The sequence below is a fragment of the Rhineura floridana genome, chromosome 14 (genome assembly GCF_030035675.1).
Source record: "Rhineura floridana isolate rRhiFlo1 chromosome 14, rRhiFlo1.hap2, whole genome shotgun sequence".
NCBI classification, from domain to species: Eukaryota; Metazoa; Chordata; class Lepidosauria; order Squamata; family Rhineuridae; genus Rhineura; species Rhineura floridana.
In genome coordinates this window covers 36,211,711-36,233,371 of record NC_084493.1, presented here as the reverse complement: position 1 = coordinate 36,233,371, position 21,661 = coordinate 36,211,711, and the positions used below count along the sequence as shown (strand labels likewise).

The window sequence follows — 21,661 nt, the reverse complement described above, 5'->3', positions numbered from 1 at the left end:
ATCTGGACGGCCAAATGTTCCCCATGCCTGTGTTAAAGACTTAATATACTAATAGTAAAACTTCAACTTGACCTGATTGGTAGCCAGTGCAGATCTTTGAGCAGAGGTGTAATGCGCATGAAGTAATCTGTTCTTTCTCTTTCTCTGACCTCCACCCTCCCAACGTAGATCCAGTTAAGCATCTCAACTAGTACATGGTCTAATAGTTTCTCTCTGGATACAGTAGGAAGTTATGGATGTGTGAAATGCCCAGCCAATTCCATGGATTTTCTGGTAATGTCTGGGTTTTATTCTTGTTTCCTTATACCAGTTGCTGTTTGTACCTGATGCATGTGACAAAATCCAACTTGTATTTCAGTAATACTTTGGGGTTCACACAAGATCCTCTTTTTAATAATTCCTTCATTCTCTTTCATGGCCTCTGTGCTGTTGATATCTGGGTTGGCACATGCACAGGCAATGGTGCATGTTCAGGAGAAGCAAGGTGCTACATTTTTTGAAAGGAATTTGGGTTGCTCTTGTCTCCATCTTCCTGGCATATTTTTCATATAAACCAGCCAAGAGAGGAAAGGCTTCCCATGGTGGTGGTCTTTTACTTCCACGTGGTGCATTACAGGCTTGGCTTGGATGGTCTTTTAATCCCTATCAATTCTGATGTTTATCATTTCAGTTTACATATATTCCCTGTTCCTCAAAACACTCTGTATGCGTGTGTGTCCATACATGCATGCTTGTGTGCCATAAGTGAGCTAGAGAGATGTTCCTTGCCGTAAAGCTCTTGGGCACTTACCAGAACTATCAATAGCTCATTCTTAGTGTCAAATGAGCAACTAGATGATTCCCTCACTTTTTTAGACAAGTAATCCTCCCACATTTCTCTCCTCTTGCTTAAACTAGAAGAAATGAGCAGATGGTTAAAAAAAGCATCGAAAAATATATCTTTAATAATGTTAAACATTACACGATGCTTATATTACTATTACTATGGGAGGAAAATCTTTTCAAATGTAAATTTTAATGTAATTTCTGCAGGTTGGTGTTAACATTAAAATGAGCAGTTTCAATCTCACCCGGATAGTTACTTTGACTCCATTCTACACCATAGCAAATAAATCTTCTTTGGAATTGGAAGTGGGAGAAGTGGGAGCTGATGGTTCACTCCCTACTAATAAATGGAGTTATTTCTCATCTTCAGAGGTAATTTCTTAAAGCAATGCTTGTCTCTTTCACATACATATCTGAAGCAAATTTTGTTTTAATTCATCTGAAAGCTAGAGCCTCTAGACGTAAACAGATTTTTGCTAGGAGCAGAAGAAAACTAACAGATCAATGACCAACAGATACTACCTCTCAGGAGTGCACTCTTTCATTAAGTAATTATTATTATTATTTTCTGATCTAATGTGCACAATAGTCAAAAAAGCCTGCCAGTAGTAAGCAGCATGATAACTGTAATACTGTGCTGTTACACGGAGCTATAAAAGTATCATGACCTTTGTAGTTTGCCAATCTCATCAATAATGGATCCCTAAAAAAGAGACTTTAAAAATGGATGGTGTACTTCTGTTTTAGATGTATTTTGTTGGGCATATAACCAACTTTAAACATAAACTTTTTATTTTGCCTACTAGTGTCTTCCTTTTTGGCCAGAAAATTTGTCTGGCAAACTGTGCATCAGGGTGATTGGCTGTGACCATGCGTCCAAACCATTCTTTTTCAACAAGCAGGACAATGGGACTTTGTTGAGTTTAGAAGAACTGGTAAGAATATGGCATTTATTATTCCATGTTGTGCTTACTTTTAAGCATGTGTGTTTGTGTATGTATTGTATTTTAAAATATGGTGAGTACAAGATCAGTTTTAAGAAGTATCAAATTAGCCTTGTAAATAAGCCCACAAAAGTTACTAGCCTGCAACAATTTTTGCTAGTCGTGTGTGTGACAGAGGAAGGAGAGACATCATTGTGTCTCTTCCAACAATCCACTGCATTTCCATGGAGCACTTTTCCTTCCTCTGCCGGCCCAGCCTCTCACCTTCATGGAATTCCTTTTTGCCTACAGCTACTGTGTGAGTGTTTTAAATGCAAGGCTGGTTTAAATGCATAAGATAAAGATTGTAAATGCAGTAGATCCTAATGCCTGATACTGTCTGAATGTTTACAAGAACAGAAATGTGTTCACAAGCCACTTAAAATTGGGGCTTGGTGGGCTTTGCTGCAAAGATTGTTCAATACTAGGGCTATAACAGAGAAGACCTGACTCTTGAGATCCACAAAATCTAATTTCCTGAAGCTATGAGATGCAGAGCACGTCCAGGGCCTTTTCTATAAATCTTAGGTTCATGTGGATTAAGCAGCCCTGAAGACATGGTAAAAGTGGAGATGAAAGTTAATAGCCATTTATCCTGTGCAGTTTCTGGTCATTTCCAGGAACAGGAATGGTTGCTAGATCAAATGTGGTTAAGCTTAAATTGGATGCATTAGAAGTATAGTTGCCTGAACTGGAGTCATGTTTTAATACTGGCAGGAAGCTGCTATCGGCTTTAGCAAAAGAAGAGACAAAATTCTCATACTACTTGCATATTGATTGATGGATTGATATCCTGCCCTTCCTCTCAGCAGGAGCCCAGGGCTGCAAACAAAAGCACTAAAACACTTTAAAACATCATAAAAACAGACTTTAAAATACATTAAAATAAAACATCTTTAAAAACATTTTTAAAAAGCTTTGAAGACATCTTTAAAAAGAACAAAAAAGGTTAAAAACATCATTTTTTAAAAAAGGCTTAAAAAACATATTAAAAAGCAATTCCAGCACAGACGCAGACTGGATATCTGGTGGTCTTGCTACTGCACTGTCTCCATGCATTTTGGTTAACCTCATCTTGGCTCCAGTGCATGCCCCACTGTAAGAGCCAAACTTGTCTGATCGACCAGCTGCAGTTCCTAGTGGTTTGTTGCCTCTGTGAGCTGCTTGCTAGAAGTATTCGCTATAAAAGCTACAGTGACGCTCAAACAAAGCTCTGTGGACATCACAGTATAGCTTTTAGTACAGTATACATTTATTTTCTTTCCAACAGAGCACAGGCATCCTAGTAGATGTGAACGTGTCTGAGCATTCTACAGTTGTTAACTTCTCCGATTATCATGAGGGAGCTGCACCGGCTTTGATCATTAACCATACTCCATGGGTTACTCTTAAATATAAGCAGAGGTACGTGAAAGAGTCTACATTCAAGCACTCAGATTTTTAATATTTTTAACCTGAGCTGCATTACCCTTTTCTTCATCCATATTTATCTTGTGTTTTTGTTCTATCCATGCAGTGGTTCACAAGAAGAGATGGAACTAAAACCAAGGGAAATGAGGCTGTTTGCATGGGCAGATCCCACTGGAAGAAGAAAACTAGCTTGGGTGTATGCACAAAACTCTGGTGAACATGATCTTCTTAAGGTATGTGGCATCTAAAGAAAAACTATCAAGGATGAATGCCATGGAAAACCATGTAGCATTGTTGGTACCTTTAATATATTAAGGCAGTTCTTATACACACACACACACACACACACACACACACACACACAGAGGAATATATATATATATATGTATGTATGTATATGTGTGTGTGTGTGTGTATGTATTCAGAGAATACATTCAAAATCAGGTTTATTTAACTTTGAAGTTTCATTGTCAATCTTTTCATGTAGGTAGCTCCTGATTTATAAATGGCTTGCATTCCGTGTACCATTTCTAACACCACATAGCAGTGCTTGCTTTGTTGTATTGCATTGCTTGCTCCTGCTATAAAAAGTTAATACAAATTAAGTTTGCTTTATAAATATTGTGTTAGTAGGTGCATTTTGTATTTATGCAGCCAATTTCTTTCTTTCCTACCAATCCAGGATGAGTGTGGTCAGTTTCCTTACAACTCCAATACCCAGATACATTGGGTCTCTTTCTTGGATGGACGCCAAAGGGTGCTGCTTTTTACAGATGACGTTGCATTGGTTTCCAAAGCACGGCAAGCAGAGGAGATGGAACAACCTGATCAAGAAATAAATATTGCTCTTCACAGTGTTGGGTTTTCATTAGTCAACAATGAAAGCAAACAGGAAATATCTTACATAGGAATCACCAGGTACTGTGCACAAACAATTAGCTGGCTGCCTGTTCATTCATAGAAGTCTTTTTAAAAAAAATTCAAAGCAAAATGAGTTCCTATTTTCCTAAAACAAGTATTTGTTTAAACACCTCTGACTGCTGCTTCAATATTGAAAACATTCATATTAGTTAACTCATATTAGTTAAAACACAAGTGATGATATGGATTTTTTTTAAATACTAGAAGCTGCCACCTGTACTCTCCTGTTGCTTCCCTCCTGCTTGCCCTCCGCATTTGAAACTGAAACAGCGTTGTTAGTGAGGTGGATGGTGGTGGCGGCAACGGCAGAGCAGGCTGGTTGCTGAGGAGCTGCCCCAACCTGTCATGACTGTTCCTCTGCAGCTGGCCTGGGCTGCCCACTGGCCGCCGCCTCCACCCTCCGCCAATTCTGCAATGGCCTGGCAGCATTTAGAAGGCTGTTGTCACGCTGCCAGTGTGACAGCAGCCTTAGAAAAATATATGTAAGAAATGTTGAACTTAATTACTGATTTTTTCCTTACAGTTCAGGCATTGTCTGGGAATTAAAACCAAAACAGAGGTGGAAGCCGTTTAACCAAAAGCAGATCCGCCTCTTGGAACAGGCTTATCAGAAACATATTTCTGTACAGAGTATGGAGACTTCTGGTTGGGTTAAAATAGACAACAATTTTGAGGTATGCTGGAGCCACAGTCTACAAGTCACATCACATACATGTTGCATTTATGCAACTGAGCATGAGAAGACATTTTCTGTTCATAAATGTTAGGTGCCTTATACAGGTGAACACCAAAGCTCAAACACCTCAACAAAAAGCTAATATTTGAGACCATGGTAGACAATTTTGAGCATGCTAACTAGTACCACTACTCCTCACTTTCTCATACATAGACACAGTGTGCCATAATGACTAAGTGGTATACTGATTATACGCATGTCTGCAGAGAAACACAAGATATGAGCGTGGGAAAACAGAAGGAGACACAATATGGACAGGCAAGCAAAGGTGGATGCAAATACATTTGCATTATATACCTATGATGAGGGGAGTGGCACATCAAAAGCTGGGCTTTGGAGGGAGGGATATTATTCATGATATTCAAAACAAAGACAGATGTAACACTGTTTAGCATGGCATAGCCAAGTGAAGTTGGCCAGAAAAACAGGACATAAATGTCTGTGATGGTTGTCCAGCTCATTGGTTGCAGAACCACAGTGTTGTTTGATCTGTTGTCACTTTCCCATCTGGTAAGTAAGCCAAGTGGGTAAGGGACATTTATTACTATGAATTTCTGTTCTTTGACTCCCAGAGGGCATTCTAGAACCTTCAGATAGTATATTTTAGTGGAAGGTCTGGAATGTCCTCTGGGATCCACAGGACAACTCTATGCACCTCTGCCACCCAAGTATTCTCCCAAGCATGTAAGATGATTTCAGGTGGGATATGAGCTTCACCTTGTGGTTGAAGGCAGAATAAGACACGGATTTTGCAAGCTCTTCTAACTCTCACTTACGTAGAGAGGTTAGTTCTTTATTCTGCCTTCACTGAATGCGATTGTCTCAGTGCTCTTTGTTCCTTACTAGGACTCAGGCTTGCATTTTTGTTCTCTATTGCCAGATCTCCTTTGGCCCTTAGTTTACTTCAGCTTTGCCGGTTTTTCACCAATGCCTCTACCTTTCTTAGCCGCAGCTCCTCTTCCATCTTCCCATCGCTGCTTTGGCCCTGCTCCATTGTTAAAAAAAGAGAAAGAGAAAGAAGTTCCTTTTTACTCCTGGAGGTGAAGAGAGTTCCCTTTAAGCCCTCGTAAGACCCCTTAGGCCCATTAAGTTTAGTGTTTTACTAATCCAAGGAGAATCCCAGAAAAAATGGATGTTTCCCACCAAAAAACAGAAGCTTCTGCCACCTCCTGCCTCTGATGCTTCCACCCAGCCTTGTTTAGATCAGCACATCTTGAAAATAGAGGCTGCAGCCAAACCACCACCACCAGAACAGAGGTTGCTTTGGCAGTAAATGAAGCAGCAAGCAGGGAGATTATGGGCAGTACAAATACTCATACAACCCCCACGTTAACACCTTTAACGCACAGGGCCTGCATTCAAGAAGGGAGCCAAGCACTGGGGCTACGCAATACTCTTTATCTGATTATGGGAATCAAGGGGACAATATTCAGCTGCCTGCCTGCAGCTCTGTCTGGGCTGTAGACATCTTGCCTGATGAGGGGGACAGGTGCCCCTTGGCTGAACTTGGATCAAGTTTCTCTGCCCATTTATCCCCAGAGGAGTTCAGGGGATATCAGGACCACATCAGATCTCAGCCTTCATGATCCTTCCATGTCCCCCTCCTCCTACTTAATTGGACCTCCTTCTGTGGAGCACAATTTGTTCCATCAGAGCCCCCAATGCAGCAACATTTGTCTGATCATATGCTCCAGCAGTTGAAGGATACAATATTGGCTGCCCTTTCTAAGGACTTGACAGACGTCTCAAGCGTTGCCTCAAGCCCCTCAGCAGTCTACGCTAGTGCCTCAACAGTCTCCTTCTTGGCTCAGGCTACACCTGCCTCTCTACAGAAAGTGGTTTCCACCTCAGTGCCACCCTATTCAGCCCAACCAGCCACCTCTGCCAGTCAGCACTTGGCTTCTGCAGATCCTCTGGTTCATATCTCTTCACATGATGTGCACAGAGGACGTGGCAAGGGTCTGAGGGCCACACTCCAAGCTAGGGACTCTACTGTTGTTGGGGAGGACCCTGGGTCTGATTTAATTGTCTTAAATGAAGAATAATGCAGTGGCGCTTCAGAGTCTGAGGAGAAAACATTTCTTTCAAGATGCTCATTTCCTTACCCTGTTGTGTAAAACCATGGAGCTATTAGACCTGGCTTCCATGGTGGCTGCTGTCTGTCCAGATCCTCAGCCCAGATCCAGAGTGGTGAAGATCTCATCACCTTGCCTAAGATTATTCAATCTGAATTCACTAGTCATTTACAGTGCAGGAAGTCTGTCTCAACAGCAAATAAATATTATGTTCTTGACCAAAGTCTAATGGATCAATTGAAAATTCCTTGCATAGATGCACCTATTGCACCTATTTCACTGAACCCTAAGGACTCTGATACACAGCTCAAGGACCTTTTGGACCGCAAAATGGACCTAGGCCTTTGGTGAGTTCATGACACAAGTACACTATCTTTGCAGGCTGCAGCCTCTTTAGTTTTTTCTACCACTGTCCTGCTGGGGCTAGAGGATTTGTTAGATGAGTCTCCTCAACTTCCAGCTCATTTTTGTCAGTCCATCCTTAAAATCTCCAGGGCAGTTGCCTTCATACCTGACGTTGGTATGAATGCAGTACAGTTTTAAGCTCGAGCTCTTACAGCAGGAGTTTTTGTCAGAAGATCTCTTTGGTTAAGATCGTGTGTGTGTGTGTGTTTTGTGTGTGTTGTTTGTTTTATTATTCGTGTGAATGTGACTCGGTGTCTGCGTATTGGTGCTTTTATCTGTTTTAATATGTGCCTGGGAGAATGTATTATACACCAACCGGGGAGACCTTCGGGGCCCCCAATTAGCGTAGTGACGGGTAATGGGAGGTATGGTGTTGTGAGGAGGACTTGCCAGGTAAGGGGAACCCGTCCCAGACAAGTAGTGTCTGTGACCCGTTCCGGTTCTCACATCCCCAGGACTGCTGGTTGTCCTATCAGTCAGCCTTCGGATCTCCATATGCTGTTGTTAAACGCCAGGTCGGTCCAGCATAAGATCTCCCTTGTTCATGATTTAATTGTGGACGAGGCGGCTGACCTGGCGTGCATAACCGAGACCTGGGTGGGTGATACAGGAGGAGTTGCTCTTTCCCAGCTTTGCCCACCTGGTTATACGCTTCAGCATCATGGTGGAGCCGAAGGTCGGGGAGGCGGGGTCGCCGTAGTCTATAGGAGCTCTTTCTCACTCACCGAGCACCCTGTACAGGTGACGACTGGATTGGAGTGTCTCCACCTTGCGCTGGGCCAGAGAGACAGGCTGGGAATTTTGTTGGTGTACCGCCCGCCCTGCTGCCCAACAGATTTCCTAACTGAGCTGACAGAGGTAGTCTCGGAGGTATTGTTGCAGTCCCCTAGACTGCTGGTACTGGGGGACTTCAACGTCCATGCCGAGACTGCTTTATCTGGGGCGGCTCAGGACTTCATGGCGTCCATGACAACCATGGGGCTGTCTCAGTTTGTTACTGGCCCGATGCATGTGTCGGGACATACCCTTGACTTGATCTTCGCCACTGGACAGGGAGATGGTGATCTGGAGGTTGGGGGTTTTTCATGTACCCCATTGTCATGGACAGATCACCACTTGCTGAGGTTTAGGCTCACGGCGACCCTTTCCCTCTGCAAGGGTGGGGGACCTATTAAATTGGTCCGCCCCCGGAGATTAATGGATCCTGAGGGTTTCCAAAGGGCTCTGGGGGATTTCCCGACTGAGAAGACTGGCGCTCCTGTTGAAGCTCTGGTTGAACTGTGGAATACGGAGATGACCCGGGCGGTTGACACGATCGCTCCCATGCGCCCCCTCCTATGTAGAGCTCATACAGCTCCATGGTATACCCCGGAGCTGAGAGCGATGAAGCAAGAGAGGAGGAGGCTTGAGTGCAGATGGAGGCGGACTCCCGACGAATGCAATTATGCCTTGGTGAGTGGCTGCTCTAAGCGATATACAGCAGCGGTGAGGGCAGCAAAAAAGAGATATTTTGCTGCCAGTGTTAAGGCATCACTCTCCCGCCCAGTGGAGCTTTTTAAAACTGTACGAGGGCTTTTACATCTTGGCCCTCGGGATACTATAGAGTCATCTGTAGCCTGCTGTGATGAGTTCGCTGGACACTTCCAGGACAAGATCTGGAGCGGGTGGTGGCCGGCCAGCTCCAGGGGCTCTTGGATGACACTGATTATCTTGATCTGTTTCAATCCAGTTTTAGGCCTGGGTTTGGTACCGAAACAGCCTTGGTCGCCCTGTATGATGACCTTTGTCGGGAGAGGGACAGGGGGAGTGTGACCCTGTTGATTCTCCTTGATCTCTCAGCTGCTTTTGATACCATCGACCATGGTATCCTTCTGGGAAGACTCACGGAGTTGGGAGTTGGGGGTACTGCTTGGCAGTGGCTCTGCTCCTACTTGGTGGGTCGCCACCAGAAGGTAGTGCTTGGGGAACATTGCTCGATACCCTGGACTCTCCATTGTGGAGTCCCGCAGGGATCGGTTCTGTCCCCCATGCTTTTCAACATCTACATGAAGCCGCTGGGCATCAGGAGTTTTGGAGTGCGTTGTCACCAGTATGCTGATGACACGCAACTCTATTTCTCCTTTTCATCTTCTTTAGGTGAGGCTGTTAACGTACTAAACTGTTGCCTGGCCGCGATAATGGATTGGATGGGAGCTAACAGACTGAAGCTTAATCCAGACAAGACCGAGACGCTGTTAGTGAGTGCCTTCTCTGCCCAGATGGTGGATGTTCACCCTGTTCTGGACGGGGTTACACTCCCCTTGAAAGAACAGGTTCGTAGCTTGGGAGTTCTTATCGACTCTTCCTTGTCTCTTGAGGCTCAGGTAGCCTCAGTGGCAAGGAATGCTTTCTACCATCTCCGATTGGTAGCCCAGCTACATCCCTATCTGGACAGTGACAACCTTGCCTCAGTCGTTCATGCTCTGGTAACTTCTAGATTGGACTACTGCAATGCGCTCTACGTTGGGCTGCCCTTGAAGACAGTTCGGAAACTACAGTTAGTCCAGAATGCAGCGGCCAGATTGTTGACGCGGACAAGAAGGTCCGCTCATATTACACCCGTTCTGGCTCGTCTGCACTGGCTTCCTATTTGTTTCCGGGCTAAATTCAAAGTGCTGGTTTTGATCTATAAAGCCTTACACGGCATGGGACCGCAATACCTGGTGGAGCGCCTCTCCCAATATGAAACTACGCGTACACTGCGCTCAACATCTAAGGCCCTCCTCCGAGTACCATCCCATCGAGAAGCTCGGAGGGTGGTGACTAGAAATAGGGCCTTTTCGGTTGTGGCTCCCGAACTATGGAATGGTCTTCTCGATGAGGTGCGCCTGGCGCCGACGCTGCTATCTTTTCGGTGCCAGGTGAAAACCTTTTTATATTCCCAGGCATTTTAATGCGTTTTATTATATGTATTGTTGTATTTTGCTGCTGTTTGATTATTTTTGTTTACCTTTGTTGGCTTGATTTTATTGTATTATTGTATTTATATATTCCTGACTATTTTATTTTATGTACACCGCCCAGAGAGCCCTTGGGCTTAGGGCGGTATATAAATAAAATAAAATAAATAAATAAATCAAATCATGCGATGCTGCTGTCACTGCTCGCAGCAGTTTGGCCTGAGAGCCCTACATTGGTTGCAAACTCTTTGGGGACTTGGCCCTGGAGAAGTTCCTAGTCAAGTCTAAGGACAGGAAAAAGATGCTCCCTTCCAAAAGAAAGGAGGACAAGTGGTCTTTTCAAAGACCCTTCCATCCCTATTCATCAGCCCAGTCCTTTTGAGGTTCTAGGACTGCAGGTAGGGGACAAGATTTTTGGTCCTCCCACCACTTCTGGAATAGTAGGCCATGACCTAGCAACATATGCCAGCAGCAGTTATCCAACAAGTTAACATCAATTCTTACTCTACCTCCCCTCCTCGCTTGGGGGCCATCTGCAGTTCTTCGTGGACTCAAGGCAGGGAATCTCAACAGACTGTTGAGTGCTGCAGTGTTGACTATTGTGTTGCAGACCTGAACTCTCTGCCTCCAACTGGAATTTGCCTGAATGCTCTTCGCAGATTTCTCCTATCCCCTCTATCCTCCAACCCAATCAAGAGGGCCAGGGTGCAGGAAGCCATTCACCATCTCAATGATAGAACTGGTTCCTGCAGGGGAGAAGTTCATAGGAATGTACTCCATTTTCTTTATAGTGCCCAAGAAAGATTAAAATCATGGTCACCCTTGTGGCCCACCACAGGCTGCAAGGGATTCATATTTATCTCTGTCTCAGCAACTTGCTGATTTGGTCTCCCTTTCTCACGAAGGCTTGGGAGAATATCACATTTGGCTTGCTTCAAGGATCGTGGGTTCCTAATCAACCAGGATAAAAGTCACTTTTGCCCCTCTTGTCGAATTCAGCACTCTGTTGGACGCTGAGCCAGGGGCACTTGTCTCTCTGTCCCAGAAGTGAATCCTCAAAATTCAGAAGGCCATTTGTTCCCTTCAACCATCTCCCTCCGTGGATCTTATGAAACTGGAAGCAATATTAGGCCTCATGGCTTCACAGTCCAAATAACACCATCAGCCTGACATTACACCCATCATCTGCAGTGGGCATTCCTGTTCAGGCTGACTGGCTCAGTCAGGCACAAGTTCATCCAAGGGAATGGAAACTTCCCCCGGAGGTGTTCCAAGCCATCACGTACTGCTTCAGAAGGGCCCCTCATAGATCTGTTCACCTCCCACCAGGAACAATCCGGACAAGAAGTCCCGCCCCCCCCGGTATTCATTTATTTATTTATTTATTTGATTTATATCCCGCCCTTCCTCCCAGCAGGAGTGCAGGTATGTGGATTCATTAGTGGATGCTCTCGTCTACTATCCAGGGTGCTCCAGAAGATCAGAGATGAGAAAGCAATAGTCTTGCTGGTAGCTCCTCTTTGGCCCTGAAGACCCTGATTTTTGGAAATCCTCAACCTACAAGCAGATCCACCAGAAGGGACTTAATGTCCCTGGGATGTCTTCTACATGCAGATCCGGCATGGCTAGATCTTCATGTGTGGCCCTTGAGAGAAAAAGACTGCTAAAGGCAAGTCTGTCCTCAGTTATTGATACCATGATGGCGTTTCAGGATGGCATCTCCTTAGGGTTCAGACCTAACACCCTGCAATGTCAATCACCATCTCTAGTCTTCATCATTTCAAAATGCCTGGGGGGAGCTGTTGGGCATTCACCCTTTCCTCAAGCATTTCCTGGGGGAAGCCACAATGTCTACACCCCCCCATGCAGCATGGTTTCCTACATGAAATTTACATAAGGTTTTGACAGTGTTGCTGCAGCCCCCTTTTGAACCTCTAAATTCAGCCTCACTTCATCTTAGCCAGGAGGATATCTGAGCTTAATGCTGTTTCTGTGGACAAGTCCTGATGTACATGGTGCTCCTGACTATTCTGTCTTTCCAACCTAAAATCCTTTTCTCATTCCATTGTCAGCAGGAACTAGCTCTCCCTTCATCCTGTCCTCCTATCCACCCTCCTGAGAAGGCATGACATTCTCTACATGTAAGAAGGGGTCTGAAATTCTGTATCACTAGGACCAAGCCCGTCCATCACATGGATCCCTCTTTGCGTCGTTGCATTCTCTCCTTTGGGAAAGAAGGTGTCCATCTCTACCTTGTTGAGATGGATTAAGGCATATATAGACTTGGCTTACTGTTCTCTGAATCTCTTCTGGCTCACTCCACCAGGTCCGCGGCCACCTCAGTGGCCTTTTCCCTAAATGCTTCCCTGCAGAAGGTGCACAGGGCAGCCATGTGGACTAGGTCACCTACATTCATCAGGCATTGCATGATCAATACTTACTCCTCTGCCAAGACTGCATTTAGGAGATGGGTACTGCAGCATGTCCCGGCAGTTCAGTAAGCACCTCATATTTCTACAGCTTGGATTACCCCCCGATGGGTCAGCTTTGGTATGTCCCTCCTGAGATAATCTTATATGCACAAGAGAAGAGACCTTTGGTCTTACTGTGAAATGGTCTTCTACATGCATGTAAAGATTATCTCAGGGCCACACCCTAGACTGGGTTGGACTGCATTTCCTCATTGTTACATGTTGTGTTTCATAGCAGAGAGTGTTGTATTTATTCTTTTCGCTGTACCTCTGTTCTTGTCATTAGCTTGTCATGAAAGAACTGACCTCTCTAAATATGGGAGAGCTAAAAGAGCTTGCAAAACCAAACAGAGTCTTATTCTGTCCACAAGACAGAGCTCAAGTTCCACCTGAGATTATCTTTACATGCACATAGAAGACCATTTCATGGTAAGTTCAAAGGTTTCTTCTCCCATGTTGACCAGGGATGAGTAGATCATGAAGCTGGGAAAGATTGCAGGTGGGATCCAGGGAGAGGTGCTCTGTCCCCCCAGTGGCCTGCATGTCACCTCAAGGCAGCCCGAGTGCTGCTGCTCACCATTGCTCTTCCTAGATAAGTTAGCCAGTAGCAACTTACATTTCTTTGCTTGAATTGGTGCTACTGCCAGAGAATGGAACTAGAAAAGGGGGAGATTAGCAGCTGCCGCCAAGGCAGGCCATTAAGTTTGAAACTGTTCCAGGCCTGGTGAAGCTGAATGAAGGCTGCACAGGTGGGCTTAGGGAGGGGAGTGAGGAACAGCATATGTGTAGCTCCATTGGCTAGAACTTGTGTGATGGAAGGGACAACTTCTATGCTGCTGTCAGTTTTTAAAGGTGCTGAGCACTTGAACCCAGCAGCAGTCTTTGGTCCACCCCAATCAAGTTGCTGGTCTATGAGTTCACTGAAATCAACGTTACGCCCTTCTTTGTATGGTATGGGGGGGCACTCTGCTGTTTAAAGGGGAGGAAATCCCATTGGACTAAACCATGCCAAAAATATGACAATGTGAAATTGAGAATTTATAAATAAAAGGAATATGTGTTTGTGTTCCAGGTAAACTTTAACAAGATGCCAATGGAAATGCGCCTTCCAATCAAATGCAACATAAAGCGAGATTTCTTATCAGGCATTCACATTGAATTTAAGCAGTCACCTCACCAACAAAGCTTACGAGCCCAGCTGTACTGGCTTCAGGTACAAATCTTTGCACTTTTTTAAACCTTGGTGTTATGAGGGTCAGTGATGTACCTTGTCTAGGAAGCTGGAATTTTTAAGATGCTAGTCATGGGCTGTACAAGAGTACCCTGGAGTTATATTTGTCCATGGTTGATTTTTATAGGTTTTATGGAGGACATTGTTAGAAAGATTGTGGGTCACAAGATGATTTGTAGTTTAGTTAAAACTATATTTAAAACTATGTTATGTTGAATCACAAAACTTTAAATGTCTTTACATTTTGTCAACCAGATTGAGTCAAACTCCATAAAAATCTATTTCGTACTGTTGTATGTGTGTTTTTTACCTAACACTATTTTAGCTATGTAGATGCTGACATGGCTTTAATTTGTTGAGCTAAAAGTTTAAAGCTGAAACTCCTTAAAGGAATAAGGCCAATCAAACTCAGTGGGACTTATTTCTGAGTAGGTATTATGGGTTGTATCCGGGGCTAGACCTACTCCTACTAGACCCATTGAAATTAATGAGTCCATTAATTTCATTGGGTCTAGTCTGAGTAAAATACAACTCTGTATGATTACTCTGTTGAAGTAACTTCTAAAATGTTAATATCTAGCAGACAGTTTAATGTTTATCAAATATTGGCTTCTTATATATTGGTTTGTTATTTCCTTGAAGGTCGATAACCAGTTGCCTGGTTCAATGTTCCCTGTTGTGTTTCATCCTGTAGCTCTTCCAAAATCCATTGCATTGGATTCAGGTAATATTTTAATATTCTAGATGCTTATCTAACAAGAAACAACAATCTACTAAACAGATATTAATTTAATCTCACATTCTTTCCTTAGAACCACGGCCATTCATTGATGTTAGTATCATCATTAGATTTAATGAATACAGTAAAGTGCTGCAGTTCAAGTAAGTAAAATAAACCTTTTGAAACCATGTGGAACTGATTCCTAAATGAATGACTTGTTTTTAGGGATCAGAGAAACACAAACATCCAAATTGCTTCCTGACCATCAACTACTTACACAAATAAACTCGAGCAGGAGCGGGGAACTTCTGGCTCACAGGCCTAACTAAACCCAGCACAGGTTCCCCTTTCATCATTTCCCCCAAACCATGTCCACTGTCCCCATATCTGACTTCATATGTTATGTAAAGTGTGGAGCAAGTAGAAATGTCAGGTGTGAGGCAGGTGGAGCCTTAAAGTTTGATCACGATTGTGCGTAGGGGAGGCTTGCTGTCACTGCCAATCAGCTGATGGGCACTGAGCGTAAGCATTTTGGGATCTGCTGCACGGCTGAGTTCTCCATGGGGAACTTGGTTGTGCAACTGATCCCTGTCCATCTGGTGATGGATAGTAAGCTCAAGATTTGCTTAGCTTGGATTAGCTGTGTTATAAATGAAAAATGGGTCACCTGATATCAGTTGGTTAACATGCCCCATCTCCCTGTCAAAGTGGTCCACCAGGGTTGGGGGAATCCAGGATCAGACCTGCCGGCCATATTTATTTCCCCATCCTTGAACTACAGTGATTTGACATTTCAAAGATTTCTCACACATGCAAAATTTTCTTTAGAACAGTAGTGTTCAACTTTTTCAGACCCAGGATCCTCTTTTAACTCAAACATTCATTTGTGGCCCGATTTCTTATTTTTTATTATGTATTTGTATGGCGGTAGTACTATTGTTGTGACCCATCTGGGATCAGGTTGTGACCTGGTAGTGAGTCCCAATCCATCAGCTGAAGACCAGTGCTCTAGAACGTAATGGCCCAAAACAGTTCTTTCTAATCTGTGGTTGAGGCTTTCTACACACACAACCCAGTTCACAAATCCATTAAGCTCGAATTGCTTAATGAAATGTTTTAGGCCATCTATCTACATTGTGACTGAAGCAGTTTCAGTAAAAACACTTTGGCCTAAATGGTTTATGGTATGACATGGACCAGCTGTGGGTTTGGTCAAATCTGTTGAGAGGAGGTGGCCACAAGCCTCTGGAACTAGCCACATGTTTTTCACAGCAGTATTGTTTGTTTTTCAGGAGGCTGTAGCATTGCAAGTGCATCATAGGTAGCTGCATTAGCATTATCATAAAATGTTCAGGATTTCATTTATTTCAAAGCCCACAAATTAGGTAGTTTTCTTACCGCAGCCAAGTTGCCGGTTAATTTTATTTTCCTTTTCTTTAGGTATTTCATGGTTCTAATCCAGGAGATGGCTTTGAAAATAGATCAAGGATTCTTAGGCGCTCTTATTGGACTCTTCACTCCACCTACAGACCCAGAAGCTGAAAATCAAAGGGTAAACCTTATATGTCACCTGAAAGTCCGGCTTTTAAAGCATGCCAATCTATAAAAGTACAGAAGATCACTAGTAATCCTGTGGATCTGCCCATATATTTGGAGTGGACTAGATTTTCTAGACAATAATAACCAGTACCGGAAGAATATAACTGAACAAGGTTTGGGTAACTGTCTAATATTTTTAGCAATTTAGGAAACTGTTTTGTGCATTAGTATAAAATGGATGACAAGTTTGGGACGAGGTTAGCAGCCATAAAATCTCCATATGTGATCTATGGTTTTCAAGTGCTATCACATAAAAATGTCCTTAAATATTAATCTTGGCATGCTATGAAGTTGGCATATTGGGTGGCCTATTACTACATTAACCAGTTTATAGTGATTTGTTTTGTTTTGTTTTTCAGTTCAGACCTGGCAGTTCACTTCTTAGTTTTTTCTTATTTTGTGTCCTCCATGCTATCTTGACTTTTATTGGCCTTGTTCACATGCGGCTATAAACCATAATTAATGGTTTATTGTGATGGTACCTTGCATGTCTGTTTTGCTTTTCCCCACTGCAATGCTGGGAAGAAATCAAACCCTGTGCCCTGTAGCATTACATCCACACCAGGGATCGTGATTTGTTCTTGGCTTACTGCTTGTGGTTTGTTGGTGGGAAAAAAACCATGATCCATGGTTCAGAAGCACCACTAAGCTGGGTATCATGGTTTGTTTCATGGTTTGAGCAGGAAGAAGACAAACAGCCCCAAAAAGCTCATTCAGCCCATTCACAGTAAACCATTAGCCATTATTTACCATAATGTGAGAACTGGACCTTTGTGGCTCACAAATTTTAAATGATTGCACAGAGTTTAAATTCTGGAAGCTGAACTTCCTGTTGTTGAATTTACATCCAAATAATCTCTTATTTGACACCTGGAAGAGGTTTTTAATGGAGGAAATTGGAGCAAATTCTGTAATTTGATATGTGATAGGTATTGTTCTTTGAAATGAGATCAACTTCTGTCAAAACCTATTTTATGTAGAAATGTTGAACTTACATCAGTATTGTGTAGCTCATACTGTTCAAGTTTCAACCTAATAGAGGATTTCAATGAAAATTATTGCTATTTTAACAGAAAAAGTTGATACAAAAGGATGTTGATGCTCTTAACACACAGTTGATGGAGTCATCCTTGACTGATATATCCACCCTTAGCTTTTTTGAGCACTTCCATATTTCTCCTTTGAAGGTACGTTTGAAAGGACTATCCTTTGACAGCACAAAAATCAGGCTTGTTATATTGAACTATATGATAAGTACTAGGGTTAGATTAAGGATGAAATGGTACTCCATTATTTACTTAAGCAACATGACCATAGGACATTTTCCACAGGTAGCCTGCCATCAGATTGGGTAGTACTGCCATCTAGCGTCCGAAGGCAAGAATGCACTAGAGTTAAAACCTGGGGCTCGAGCCCCTCCCACTCCAGTCTTCATTCTTGCCTCCGTCCGAGGCAGATCGGAATTTAGACAGAGCGTAGCTAAGTCTTTATTTTCAACTCTTCTCCTTATCGCTTTACCTCTTTATTTCTTTGGGGTTTCCCCTGAGGCTCCACCAGCAGCGGCTGCTGCTTTCCCGTTTAGCGGGGGCTCCGCAGCTGCGGTCCCCCCCACCCTTTTTTCCATTTGTTATTCAACCTTCTGAGCCTCCAACAGCAGCGGCTGTTGCTCTCTCTTTTTTGCGGGGTCTCTGCGGCTGCGGTCCCCTCCCTCATTTTTTCCGTTTGTAATTCAGTCTTCTGAGGTTCCAACAGCAGCGGTTGCTGTTTTATCGTCTAGCGGGGGCTCCGCGGCTGCGGTCTCCCCCCTCCTTATTTCCGTCTGTAATTCAGCCTCTACATAGGGAAGCTTGCGGCGGTAGCTCCCTCATAGACACCCCGCCCGTTTCCTCCCTCAGGGATTACTGAAGCCTCTTGAGGCGCTCCCGTTTTCCCGCCAACCCCGATATCGCGGCCGCCATTGTTAATTATTTATTCAATTCTTTTACAGAGGCCCCTCAGCCCGGCTGTTCATTCAGCCCGGCTTGGGCTTAATTAGGCTTACTGATATCGCCTCTCTCGCCTGTTTTTTAGCACCCTCCGGTGGCATATCTTTCCAGCTGGCTCCCGGCCGTTTTCAAACCCTTCTAGGGCCTTAGTGAGAGGCTCCGATATCGCAGCCGCCATTTTGTTTTGTTTTTTGCCGCTTTTTTCTTTTCTAATACTTTTCTCACTTGTGGGACTTGTGTAGTCTCCTGTTAACAAACATATACTCACCTAATATATTCACCTAATCAGTATTTCCCTCAGACACATCAAGTAGCCCTGTTGTGGGACTTGTGTAGTCTCCTGTTAACAAACTTATATTCACCTAATCAGTATTTCCTTCAGATACATCAAGTAGCCCTGTTATACCACACCTTCCCCATTGTGTGTGTGTATATTTGTAGGTGCACCTCCATTAGCCCCGTTATACCACACCTTCCCCATTGTGTGTGTGTATATTTGTAGGTGCACATCCAATTGACTTATGCTCCACCTTCGGCGGCGCATTATTAGTCTGTGCACCTTGGCGGTACCGCACCTTCCCCATTGAGTGCGTGTATCTAGCCCTGGCCACACTGCGATTGTTAAATAAGGCTTATCTTTTCTGGCAGTGTAACTAGCGGTCTCGCACCTTCCCCATTGTGTGTGTGGACTTTGCTCGTGGCCAAAGTGGCAGCGTAACTAGCGGTCTCGCACCTTCCCCATTGTGTGCGTGTACTTAGCTTGGCGCCAACCTTACCCGAGTCATTATTTTCCTCGTGCTGGGCGTACTTACTCCTGTCATACTGTCTCTAGTCTGTCCTATACTATTTCTAACTTAGCTCTGTTACCGCTCCTTCCCCATTGTGGACGTTCATTCAGAGATTGACATGGCGGATTTGAACCCTGAGGTGACAATATCCCCTGAAGCAGGCCGTCCATCACCACGCCAGCCAGCTAAACATAAACACGCCAAGGCAAAAGCAAAGACTAAACACCTGTCTGGTCGCCGGGCGCCCAAGAAGGCACGCTACGTATCACCCTCGCTTCCGGAGAAACCTCGCCATGCAGCCGTTCCTGCACTTTTCCAGTCTCCTTCTGAGTCATCAGAGGAAGAGTTTGAAGGATTCCCCAGTCAAGCTCCTCAAACTCCGCCTGGGCAGCCTCAATTCCTCCTCAGGAACAGGCGCTACCGTCTTCCACTCTCCCAGGGATACAGTTGACCCCTGTCTTCCTGCAACAACTACGAGAGCTGCTGGGGTGCCTATCCCAACCCCAGCCTTCTCTACATTTGTCTTCTTAGCCCGGAACCTCGCGACAGCCCAGCTCTGCGAGACACCCTGGTGACAATACTGATGCTCCGCTACCCTCTCCTAACCCATATGAGGTGGTCAGGGGTAGACTGGACGTAGAGCAATCTCAGACTGATGACTACATGAACGTTTTTCAGACTGACCTGGATGAATGGAGTGGGGAATCTGACCAGGAGGAGGAGATCTCCTATCGCCTATTTGACCTGGCGGATTTCTCTCATCTGTCACGTAGAGTCATGGACGCTCTTGGCATTCAACCAGAACTTGTACAACCGGTTGTCCCTCCTGTCAAGGGTGCCAGAGTTCTCAAGTCCCCCAGATCAGTGCAGCATTTCATTCCCGTACCAGACCCCATTAAAAAACTGACCAGAGAAGAATGGGCCCGTCCCCTTCGTCCACGTCGTTCCTCATCCTTAGCCAACAAGCTCTATACCCTTGACCCAGAATTCATGTCCTTTCTGAACGTCCCGGGGGTGGACCAACCTATTTCCAATCTTGTATCCCGGTCTCTCCTCCCAAAGGAAGGCGAATCACTGTTCAAGGACCCCTATGAGAGGAGGCTTGACTTTGTCTTCTGTAAGATCCATGAGGCTTCCGCTCACTCCATCCGGGCCTTTTCTACCGCCTCTATCTTCTCACGGGCTTCCATGATGTGGTTAGAAGATCTCCTTGACGACCCCAACCTGGATCCCGCCAAACTAAGGAAATGTATCCTCAAGATACACAAGGCTGCTGCCTTTGTGGCCGACGCCACGTTAGACGCTTCCCATCACGGTGCACGCGCCCTTGCGGCCGAAATTGTAGCTCGTCGTACCCTATGGCTCCAACATTGGGATGCCAATTCGACTGCCAGAACCAACTTATTCTTAGCTCCATACTCGGGATCTATTTATTTATTTATTTATTTATTTATTTTATTTCATTTTTAAACCGCCCATAGCGAATAGCTCTCTGGGCGGTGTACAAAAGATTAAAAGTACAGAAATACAAAATATCACAATAAATAAACTGAAACAAAGATATTTAAAATTGTAACATTAAACGCTTTAAAATGCCTGGGAGCATAGCCAGGTCTTAACCTGGCGCCGAAAAGATAGAAGCGTCGGCGCCAGGCGTATTTCTTCGGGGAGGCTATTCCACAATTCGGGGGCGACTACAGAAAAGGCCCTAGATCGAGTAACTGTCCGGGCTTCCCGATGGGTTGGTACCCGGAGGAGGGCCTTAGACGCTGAGCGAAGTGACCGGGTCGGTTCATAGCGGGAGAGGTGTTCCACAAGATACTGCGGTCCCACGCCATGTAAGGCTTTATAGGTCAAAACCAGCACCTTGAATCTGGCTCGGAAGCAAATAGGTAGCCAGTGCAAACGGGCCAGAACAGGTGTTATATGCGATGACCGGCTGGTCCTCGTCAGCAGTCTGGCTGCTGCGTTTTGCACTAGCTGAAGCTTCCGAACTGTCTTCAAGGGCAGCCCTACGTAGAGCGCATTACAGTAATCCAACCTAGAAGTTACCAGAGCATGAACAACTGAGGCGAGGTCATCCCTGTCCAGATAGGGGCATAGCTGGGCTACCAACCGAAGGTGGTAGAATGCATTCCTTGCCACCGTGGCCACTTGCGCCTCCAGAGACAAGGAAGGATCGAAAAGAACCCCAAGACTACGAACCTGTTCCTTCAAGGAGAGTGTAACCCCATCTAGAACAGGGTAAGCATCCACCATCTAGGCAGGGAAGGCATTCACCAACAGTGTCTCAGTCTTGTCTGGATTGAGTCTCAGTTTATTAGCTCTCATCCAGTCCATTATCACGGCCAGGCAGTGATTCAGCACATCCACAGACTCACCTGTAGAAGATGAAAAGGAGAAATAGAGCTGCGTGTCATCAGCGTACTGGTGGCAACGCACTCCAAAACTCCTGATGACGGCACCCAGAGGCTGCATGTAGATGTTAAAAAGCATGGGGGACAAAACCGACCCCTGAGGGACTCCACAATGGAGAGTCCAAGGAGTTGAGCAATGTTCCCCAAGTACTACC

At 44.7% G+C, this 21,661-nt stretch overlaps 1 protein-coding gene across 2 annotated transcripts in view; it reads left to right on the top strand.

Annotated features, from left to right (window-relative positions):
• VPS13C (vacuolar protein sorting 13 homolog C) overlaps positions 1-21,661 on the top strand; it is a 225,398-nt gene that overhangs the window by 171,290 nt on the left and 32,447 nt on the right. For both annotated transcript variants that reach the window (XM_061595881.1, XM_061595880.1), the window contains exons 60-71: positions 169-273; positions 1,033-1,197; positions 1,632-1,760; positions 3,079-3,212; positions 3,325-3,451; positions 3,901-4,136; positions 4,663-4,813; positions 13,838-13,978; positions 14,639-14,720; positions 14,809-14,878; positions 16,158-16,269; positions 17,390-17,503. In XM_061595881.1, the coding sequence (XP_061451865.1) occupies positions 169-273; positions 1,033-1,197; positions 1,632-1,760; positions 3,079-3,212; positions 3,325-3,451; positions 3,901-4,136; positions 4,663-4,813; positions 13,838-13,978; positions 14,639-14,720; positions 14,809-14,878; positions 16,158-16,269; positions 17,390-17,503 (1,566 nt within the window). The remainder of the gene's footprint in view (positions 1-168; positions 274-1,032; positions 1,198-1,631; positions 1,761-3,078; positions 3,213-3,324; positions 3,452-3,900; positions 4,137-4,662; positions 4,814-13,837; positions 13,979-14,638; positions 14,721-14,808; positions 14,879-16,157; positions 16,270-17,389; positions 17,504-21,661) is intronic.